General features: G+C 40.3%; 1 protein-coding gene across 1 annotated transcript; it reads left to right on the top strand.

The window, feature by feature from the left end:
* Positions 1–651: 651 nt before the first annotated feature.
* Positions 652–2799, top strand: LOC106650250 (esterase FE4-like; the record flags this gene model as incomplete). The annotated part of the gene is made up of 8 exons (XM_014368174.1): positions 652–786; positions 858–1152; positions 1227–1412; positions 1490–1698; positions 1821–1983; positions 2049–2384; positions 2448–2598; positions 2661–2799. Coding segments are annotated over exons 1-8 (1614 nt in total), but the record flags the coding sequence as incomplete, so codon positions are not given.
* Positions 2800–11153: the final 8354 nt, after the last annotated feature.

Genomic DNA, 11153 nt, shown 5'->3' with positions numbered 1-11153 from the left:
CGATGATCCCTTTTTCTCGTCCGCGCGTCTACGGCCTTTGACATTCGCACAAACCATTTCGTCTCGCTCTATGTCACCGAGTGAAGTAATCAGCGCTACTAATTGTGCCATAAACGACCGATTTTTCACACGGCTCGTATCTCAATTTAAGCCGTTCTATTGAATATATTAGGAGACATATTGGCACTAGCGTCAAGCGCTCGACTTTACGAGTACAATCGTGAAAGTTTACGATCTTGCAAAGAAGACGATAAAAAAAACAATGAAGCAATTATCACCATTGGAGGTAGTGATAAATATAATCTTATTTGTAAACAAATGAGTCGGTGATATTTTCTTCCGTTCGTCGTAGCGAGAATAAGTTCAAGGTAAACTGAAAAAAAAGAGAGTCGTGGAAATGAAAAAGTCGAGGTTTCTTATCGTTGTATTAAAAATCATTCCAACAGACTTAGATTTCTAATACATAATGTCCTTTAAACAAACTCTGCAAATAAATAAAGGAAAATTTTTAATAATCATATAAGGCGATAACAATCGATATTGATAAATCATCGAACGATAAGAATTATATATTTTTTCAAACGAGTTAATGGCAGTTGAGCTTTGACCAAAGAAAATAAGACTTGGTTTCTTCAAAATACTCTTCACGCGATGAATGGGCCACAAGTGACCGTTGAAGAAGGAATTCTTCAAGGCAGCGTTATACAAGGATACCTCGGTAATTCATACATAGGATTCAAAGGCATACCATACGCAGAGCCTCCACTTGGAAGCTTGAGATTCAAGGTAATCTTATGAAAATCAAAGAAATAAATACAAAATATTTATACTTCATGATCTCTGTAAAATTGCTCAAGGAGCCGAAACCGGCGCGCAAGTGGTCGGGAGTAAGAGATGCAACCGAGTATGCGGGTGACATTGCCATGCAACTCAAAACTTACGGTCCACCGCCTTACGAGGTGCTGGGTAGCGAGGATTGTTTATATCTAAACGTGTTCTCGCAAAAATTAGAGAAAAATAGGCCGGTGATGTTTTTCATTCACGGTGGAGGTTTTGTCGAAGGTTCAGCTAGGGGTAACATTTATCGCGAAGACTATATGATGACGCAGGATATCGTATACGTTGGTGTGAATTATAGATTAGGCCCTTTTGGTATGTTTGAATTTCCATGATTTTATTTTTAATGCAAATTCTTGTACTGTCCTAAAAATTAGTTTTCTGAGTAGGTTTTTTAAATCTCGGACACGAAGTGGCACCAGGCAATCAAGGTATAAGAGACATTTTGTTGGCTCTCAAATGGGTACAAAAAAATATTCGATCTTTCGGTGGTGATCCTAATAATGTGACAATATTTGGCAACAGCAGTGGTTCCATGACTACTCATTTTTTGACTTTGATCCCAGCTTCTAAAGGTTATTGTTAAAACGCTATGGTTTTCTCAGTCACTCTCTCTCTCTCTCTCTCGTTCTATAAGAATATATTATTTTAGGTTTATTTCACAAAGCAATATTACAGAGTGGCTCAAGTTTCGGCATGTCAAATCTTGTCAATCCTAAAAGAACAGATTTTAAAAATGGTTTTAAAATAGCTTCTAATCTTGGATGTGATTCTGAGGATCCTGTCGAAGTTTTAGAATTTTTACGAACGGTACCTGGGGACAAACTCATTGACATGGAAGGCAACATTCTCACTAGATGGGTACATTAATTCCAATTACTTAATACTTTTAATTTAATAAGTTTTCGATGATTTTATATACAAGTGGAATATATATAGTTTTCGATTATCATTATTAAAAATGCAATTTTTGTTACTGTTAGGAACGAGTCATTTGCGGTAAATTTGAGTATGGCCCAGTTTATGATGCATATTTTACCAATGACCCTATTTTACCAGTGCCGTTAAAATACTTACTTAATAATGACGCAAACATTCCAATGATAATTGGACATACGAGCGATGAATCGCTTTTGTTTTTCACAGGTACTTTATAAATGCCTCCAAGTTAAAATATAAATTGTATCGAACTTTTTTGATTTCTCTTGCAGATCAATTCGATGACGTTTCTTTGTTAAGTATGTACGATAAATACATCGAAGATTGCGTTAAAAATCATTTATTGTTGAAAGATCAAACAAGATTCGACGATATCATGGAAGATATACGAAGATTTTATTTAAAGCACCAACCGATTAATAAGGAAAATTGGTGGAATTTAATAGGATTGATGTCGGATATGTTAATGATCAATCCGAATCGAAAAATCATAGACTTACGAAATAAGCATTGTACAAGAAATGCACCTACATATGTTTTCAATTTTTCCTACTTGGGCAATCAATCAACTTTTTATCAATTCGATCACGGTCCTCAACCATTGAAAGGTAATGATGCTTTCCAACTCTAAGAATTTTTATCGCTACTTTTCGTTGTTTTAAATGTTATAGGTGTGGCACATGCGGACGAATTATCTTATATGTTTTATCTGACATATATGAAAGAAAACATCGAGGGCGATGTTTACCCGGAAAAAGAAACGTCGGATCGTAAAACTATTGAAAGATTAGTCAGAATGTGGTATAATTTTGCGGCTTTTGGGTGAGTATATCGCATTACTACTATTAATGAACAGAAAGAATTCTATTAAGTAATTTTTACAGAAACCCAACTGAGAAGTTGGACAATTATATTACAACTGAATGGAAGCCAATTGACCAAAATAATTTATACTACTTAGATATTGGTGAAAACTTGAATTTAAAGGACGATAAAAATTCAGAAAATCGGAAATTGTACGAAAAATATCGAGATATTTATTTCAATTTATGAAACGTATTATAAATGTTTGAAGTTGTTGGTATATAATGCAACAATGATTGCTAAAAAAGACGTCATTATTTGATACGCCATGCTTAATAAAACTGATTTGTAAAATGAAATGATAAAAATCATTACGATTTCACCGAGCCAATTGAATGTAATCATCGAGGGCAAGGTATTGAGAAGGCACAATTATCGGGGTAAATACGAGCATTTGAAAGTCTTAATCCATTTTTCTTTTACAACTGCATGCGGTCGCCCTTTTTTTTTACCATCAAGCCTTACACTATAGTAGGTGCGCAAGTGTGTGCATGTGTGTGCTCGTAAGTACGCGTATAGGGTATGTATGAATGTGCTCGCGTATATAAACGACGATGTACCACGTTATAATAAAGTTCGTGGATTTACTTGAGTCGAGGGGTCCTTTGTGCACAGACACAACAGACGAATTTGTTGCATACGTACGCGAGTGGCATTGGTAACATAATTATCGAAGTTAGAGAGCACAAGCCAAGCCAAAGAGTCGGCTCACCCCATGCCATCGGGCGTTATTATAGTCGAAAGGAGCGCGCGCAGCATGAAAGGTTGCTGAAAAAAAAGGATGCTCGGCGCGATGCGAACTGTCCCTGTTGCGGCGATAAGACACAAGCAACAAAACTGCCCGAGCACATATAGCCATTATAGCGTAGCGAGGACAAGAGTCGAAAGCGCGCATTAGCATGCGGTGGCCGCAGCGCCGGCCAAAGTCTGCTTTGTGAAAGCGATGCTGCTGCTTACGCCGCGTGTAATGATCACCTTAAAAGTATAGATAAGATCGAGATAAGCGCGCACAAACTAGCTGGCTTGTAAATTTGCGGCCAGACTTTGATCGAGAGGATTATAATATAAGGGTGGTGAAAAATTGTCTCTTGAAAGTTGACGCTGCGGCAAAGAGCTATGTAAACATAAGTGCGCAGATCAATCGACGCTCGTCATTGTCGCACTCGCTCGCACAGCGATCATGTAGCTCTTATCGGACGAATCATTAAATTTAGTATACGGCGAACACTATACAAGAGTAAGAAAATTGTTAGAGACATGAATATTTTGGAAATAAAATGTCAACTTTAAAATCATTTTGTGCGTTCGCTGTTCCTCGTTCGAACTCGTGCGATGATTGCTCGGCGCGTATATAAGGCTGCTGTTTGTGCAGCATAAACTTACCAACTCTGGTAAAAAAACTCCAACGCAGTTTCGTAATAGAGCATATAAGGCTACCTCGATATCTCACGTTTGAATTACATTCGGATCGGAGAACTGGATTTTTCTCTCCATCTGCGGTCTGACATCAGCGCGTTGAACCCCGAACGCGAGAACGTTATTCAAAACATACACTCCGTTAGTAAATGTGTAATCAAAATTGGTGCGTGCATCGAGCTCTTACTTGGCACGTGAACGTAACTATTTAAAGATACAAATCACTTTATTGGCACGTGAGCAATGCGCGAATGAGTTAATCGACTGCTTTTTTTACACGCATCCGCGAGAATCAAACTCGTTTCGGTCGAGCTTCGCACGTTTCAAGCCTATGAGGAAAAAAGTGAAAAGTATTATATCATTGGAAAATAGCATAGATCGAGCGAGGTCGATAATTTGCCGACATAGTCGTCTGCTCGTTAAGTAATTCATCTGGGAGAATTTGAATTTATTGAAATGCGCAGCAGCCTTATATCTTACGTAAAGAGCACAAAATATTCTCCTCTAGTTGTTACGAGATATATGCAGAGGCAGTTGTTATGCTAGACAGACGCGAGCAGTTAAATAGCGCAGGTCGATATGATTTTCTCCTATGCACATAACTCGGAATTGAAAATGTCAGTGTAAGTAAAATTGTGCCATTCTTGTCAATATTATGTATTTGCTAGGTCGAATTTGAGCGTAAGCACACAAAGCTTCGTCACATTTCCGAAAGCATAAATCGAGCAATCCTCTTGCGAAATCAGAGTTGTACGCTGACAGTCTTGCCCATTGTGCCTCGGCCAAGCGAGAAAGCGCATAGGGAAAAGAGATCCACTTGAATCGTCGAGCAGATACACGCATACGAGTGAGGATATATATAGGTGTAATCGTTCGGTGAGATTGAATTTTTCGCCCAGTGTTTGACGAGACGAGACCAGTGCCGAGCGAGAGAGAGAGAGAGGGAGAAAGAGATCGAGAGTGAGCGGAAGAGAGATGACGCATATAGCTGGCGATCCGTTTCACAGATTGACTATAACGCGGAGGTGAATTTCCCAGGCAGCTGAGTGAAAGAGCCGACGCGCATGCATAGCCCGGAGTCGCTTCGCTCTCGCTCTCTCTTTCTCTCTCGAGTTATAATACTCATTTCTCCAAGCGGTTTGCCGCACAGCGATTCGTCCGATAATTGCGCCTAATCCCCGTAGCCGAGCCATGTACTATAGCCGTCGAGGGTGGCAAACATTGCACGTGCCCGCAGACACATAGTGCACGTATACGCGCACGGATCAGCGCGATGGAAAAGTAACCCTTGGCCATAGCAGCTCTCCTGCTCGTCGCGCCTTTTTCCTCGTCGTCGTCGACGTCGTTTGTTCCTTTGCGCTATGTAACTACGCGATGGCCGCATGCGCTTCGCACAATACACGCAGGGATTGTGTCATCCATCCTTGACGGGATTTGTTTCAATCACACACATACATACGCACGCACGCACGCACGCACTCCACGCAGCACATCACTCGAAAAACACAGTAGCGGCGGTGGCCCGCATATGCCTTATATTGCCGTATACGTGTGCGCCTGCACCTAAGCTATATTTACATGCGTGTGTATGAGTGTACGGATCGAGTGCGACGCCGCTCGCAGCTTTGTATTTGTCGAGGAACGAGTTGCTGTGCATGACAACGCAACCGGAGCAGCGCAATCTTTGCGCAAATACACCGTACGAACTGCTCACCCGAGCCGTAACCTTTTTTTTTACTTTCGACGGTTCAACGTACTTGCTTTTTTCCTCCTTTTCTTCTTTTTTTCTTGTATTTTCGATTGCATGGCTCACGAAGGACAAAAAGCACTCGTGCCTGCGGCCCGAGGACGACTTTGGTCAAGCTTGTAATAATAACTACTTTGTTAGATACAAGTCCGTTTGTCCTAAAGTATAAAACCAAAAATATATGACGAATTCTCAAAAATTTAAAGTCAATTTTTATATTTTCGGTCTCAAAATTGACTCGAAATCGTACAAAATGTTATTCAACTTTTGGAGAGTATTTTCCTTCCTCTTTCAATAGAATATCTTCCAATTTAAGACGCACTTTTTGATTAAAAATATTTGCAGTTTTAACATTGACGTATAAAAATGTTGAAGAATGAATTCACGAGGATATTGAGCATACTTCGTTTTAAAAAAAACGTATAGTCTCTGCAACCTCTCTCAAATAGCTCAATTTTGTTGTAAACCAGAGGTACCAAACGATTAAAAGTTTTCGAAAATCCATCAATACATCAATGGGTTCTGTCAGATTCTTGTTGATGCATCGATTTTTTTTGAAAATTTAATAAAATTTTTCTCAACAATAAATAAGCATTTAAGCAAGTTTAAAATACATCAAGAACTAACAAAAGTGCGCATTTTTGTTAGGACATTGCTGAATGCTAGTCATACGTCTATATGATACGGTGCGCAATTTGTACACGCGATTGTATTTTGTACCTCGCCCAAGTTCATGAGACATAATGACCTGACTTTAGTGGAAAATAAAGCAAAGCTTCGTATTGCAGTCGACTGGCTCAAAGAGTTTCTCTTTCCGCAGTCACTTCGTCGCGTCACATAATGCCCGCATCCTCCCCATGACGCTCGTTCTCCGCGTCTTCGTACAAATCATGTACATATTTGCCGTATGGATGTACGTATAATGTAGCTAGCAGGCTTATACGTGCCCCCTCATCCCTACCCCCCGAGACTCGGGCACAATAGACAAGTCAGACCGGAAAAAAAAGAAGAAGCAAGATGGCCCCGATTTAGCCAATCGTTGCGCAAGGACAGCTGCTTTTATGACGCGTCCCTAAAGGCTCGACCGACGATTGCCGCGTTTACGCTCTCTGCTTTCTGTGTCATCCTAAAATACATATAGGGGTTGTGCGCGCGCGCGCGAGCTAAAGAGAGAGAGCAAGAGATGAGGAGCGACTCGGCGGGCTGCTATGCCGATCTTGCCTCGTATTTCTGCATGCGCCTCTATACATGAGCGTGCCTCGCGTACAAGGTAGCGCTAACTTTGTGATTTTTGCCTTGCGCTCAAAGTCAGCCACAGCCATTGTAGCTGGGATGAGGTTTATACTGCGCTGCGCTCGCGGATCTTCGCACAAAGACTCTCGCTTCTTTCTCGCTTCGACTTCGATTGAGGGCTGCTAAAGGGGCATTATTTGCCCGAGCCTAAACGGCGGAGGGAGCCCGTCTTTATTTTACCTCTACCGTAGACAAATGTCCATCAACCGCGTATGAGCACGTACATTACCTACTCAACCATGCGCTTCTCTTGTTTTTTTTCTCTTTTCCCTTCCAACCTTCGGTGATCTTTTGGCTTCTTCTTTATTTAGGGATAATAAAAGCGTCTATTGTGACTTATTCGCTGCTTTTAAAAGAACTGAACAAACGATTTACCCTACTTACCTGCTCTATTTATGAAAGTTATTTGAATTGTGAAAATGTTTAGAGAGGGACCTGGTTTTCATCGTTCCAAAATGATCTGTACATGTCGACAGCCCTATAACTTTTGATTTTCAATAAATGAAGACGATTGTAGAATGTCCGTCATAATATTAACTTGTAGTACTTGGAGGAATTTCAATTTCACACACGATAGTAAGTATAATTGTACAACGAACGCAGCTCCTACAACATTGAAGCATCCTTTCAGAGAACATATATCAATACATTGCACTTTCGATGCTATTAAAGTGCATCAATTTTCATATATCATAATATGGAGAAGTGGAATTATACATTTCAAATTATAACAAATATTTACAATCGTTTTGAATTACAATTCAGTGAAATTCACACTGTAATGTAGCGATTAACTTTTTTCACACTTTCTATAGTCTCTAGACCATTTAAAAAAATAGTTCAAAAGCTATCCTCATTTCAGAAATTGCGATTTTTCTAGAAATATGGCAATGATAAAAAAATTTCTGAATATACGCTTTACAAAAATATCTTACTGATGAAAAAAGGGGGAGAAACAAAAAATGTCATCATCAAATATGTGCAATATTTAGTGAGGCAAGGGATACGTCGCACCATGGAAAATATGAAACACCGGCAATAATATTGCGGAAGCACGAGGGTAGGGGGGTGAAAATAACGTGACGTAATATTTATATAAAAAAAAGTTGACGCAAGTATGTGTGCTATAATCGGGAAGCTCGAGAAAAGGACAAAAAATTCGAGCCAAGGCGCTTGTTTAAAACGACTATGCGCTTCGGTAGACGACGTATACACGTTTGTGACGAGGTCGCCTGGTTGCATCGTTCCTTTTTTTTTTTACATGCTACGCATACGTATATATTTGTGTATTGCCGAGATGTACCCTCGATTATTATGCGAATAAGTGCGACGCCAACGTCGCGGGAGCTGATGTATATATATTCGAAGCTCGTCATATTTTGAATCTCGACGCGTTGCGAAATGCTCGGTGTTGCGACGTTAGCGTGTAATTTGTGTCTCCCTTCCCGCTCGGGCTATTCGGCAGCGGCAGTGACAGTAGCTCACTTTAGCCACTTATAAATAAAATCACTCAACGTTTTTGAGCTTTATTACATTCCTCACGCTCTCATCGAGCGAGCTGGAGACAAGACTTGCACGTGCGGATATTATACTCCGCCGCGCGGTAGCTTATATTTTTCATGCCTGGGCTTGCGTCGCTCGCAGGCTGCCGCGCCAGCTTATGTACCGCACACCTCTCTTTCTCACTCTCTCTCTCTCTCTTAACGCGCTTAGCTTTATTTCTCTCCCTCGTGACGAACCTCGGAAATCTCCTTGCGCGTCGTGGAAAACTTTTCCATTACCGAGATTTACGCGCCGATGGCACAAAGTTAATTTTCCCACTGACTCGAGCGAGAGCGTAACTCGCTCGGATTGTACTCAAGTGTCGCCAACTAACTCCATGATGCAGACGTTCGAAAGGACGAAAATGCCTGCATATATCGAGAGCAGCTTGCTTTATTCGAAAAGCCACGACAATTATAATGAAAGGAATTATAGTTTCGGACGGTGGCCGAGACATCTATATGCAACTGCACCGCGATGCCGAGTATAGCCGCACACAGATTCTCATGTTCGGCTCTTGTGCGGAGCAATGCTGTACCCATATATACGTATTATTTAAGAGGCCACTTGTCTTTCGTGCGGCGCACAACTGTATACACGACTGTCGCTCGCTAATTGACTAGCGCACGGGCGATATGGCTTCGTGAATTTTCTATTTTGTTACCTCGGCTTGTATAGGTAGCAGCAGTTGACGAAACAATGAGGCGACGCACGACACACTCAAGATCGGCAGGGCGCGATAAGCTTCGAGGGATGGAAAAATCAGTGGGAAGAGATTGAACCAAGAGTACATAATCGGGGCTGTGTGTGTGTGTGTGTGTGTATACACGGGCATACTTTGGCACTCGAGAGTCGCGGTGCGCGTCCTTTACGATGCAATTAGAAGCAGCTTTTGTCCCGGCATTGCTGGTGTATCGATACAGCCTGCGGCTCCTACTGTAATGCCTTGCCTATTATCCCGGCCAAGCTCTCAATTATCTTGCCTCTTCAACGTGCCCGGGCCCAGCAGGCATATGCACTCTTGTCTGACTGCTGCTGACCGAGCTTAAAAATCAGTTCCTACTTATAAATACTCGGCTGCTGCTGCCGCGATCGATCGAAAGGGGCTCGCAAACTTTTAAGATACGTTCACTGAACGGCGTTGCGATCCAACTGGTCCTCATACATCCTCACCCATCATGTCCGAGGATCGATTTCGATGGAATGAAAACAATGAATTACTCTTACGTGTGATACATTGACTAGACTAGAAGCAAGTAATTTTGAATCATTCAAATTTGATAACATTTCATATAGATTCGGACTCATTTAGCTAAGCCTTTTCATGACTTGAGTGTGTCACCGAAGGTTCTACGAAACACGAAAAATTTACGTAAATCTGTGGGCAAATCTCAAGTCCAAGATCTCGGCTATCACACAAAAACAGCATACAATAATTTTATTTCACTGAAAAAGCGGCACAGCTCAGCAATAACAGTCAATATTTTCGTGAGTGTATGCGTTCCGGCACTGCAGCCGGTTCTTCAATCGAGTAAAACGGGCTGTAGTCATCACGGCTGCGGTTGCCCACGCTGCAATTGACGCTCCACTTGCATAGGCATAGCCGCGATGTCTACAAAAACTAACTTATCAGATTAACAAAATTAACTTACAATGACGATTTTAAAATGAAATTTTTACGTTTGGGCCTCAAAAGACTACCATCTGCTGATTATATGCAATGAAAAAACTATACTTAACAGAGGACCTGCATAAAATATAATTTTTTTTCTTACGCTCCCTGTAATTTGATTACTTACCTTAGAATAAATATAGCATATTTATGGTGAAAAATATCATGTTTGCAGTTAATAGTATCTCAGAGTCAATCTATGGTGGTTATTTTGTTATTTATATTATTTCGTCCTAGAAGAAACTCAGCGATAACTATCGAAAACAATTTTTAAATCCGGTGTCACAGGACAACTTGGTGAACATTTTTTGAATTTTCAACAAAAGCCTTTTTAGTAAAGATCAAAGTTTAGCTACATTGTATTACTTGGGTTATATAACTTAGAGTATCCCAAGTAACTGACTTGGATGCATTGACTCTTTTGTCTTTTTTGCATGTAATTTTTTCTCTAGATCTATAATTGAAGGATTATCATGGATGAAGTCATAATAATTTTAGAAAATGTTGTTTATTACACTACAAGGCATGTAAACATTTTTATACTGAATAAAAATATGATGAAGATTACTATATTCAATAAAGGAAACTGTAATTGTATCTCAATAAAGCCACTGTAATTTGAATGTGGGCCCCTTTTTTCTGAGAACATGACAATTTTTATGGTAGACCTTCTACATTTATAAAATTTTTTTATTCTAAAATCATTTAGTTTTTAGTTAATAAATGATCATTTTCGCTAACATTCAAAGAAACGAAATTTCCCTCCCTGTAAATAGTTGCAGAGTTAGTTTTCATCCATGGCAGCATCGATATACATACTATGTGGAGCATGTGGGAACCACT

The sequence above is a fragment of the Trichogramma pretiosum genome, unplaced genomic scaffold (assembly GCF_000599845.2).
Source record: "Trichogramma pretiosum strain Unisexual culture from Peru unplaced genomic scaffold, Tpre_2.0 scaffold4, whole genome shotgun sequence".
NCBI classification, from domain to species: domain Eukaryota; kingdom Metazoa; phylum Arthropoda; class Insecta; order Hymenoptera; family Trichogrammatidae; genus Trichogramma; species Trichogramma pretiosum.
Note: the sequence above shows the minus strand (reverse complement) of the source record. Positions and strands in the feature narration are given on the sequence as shown.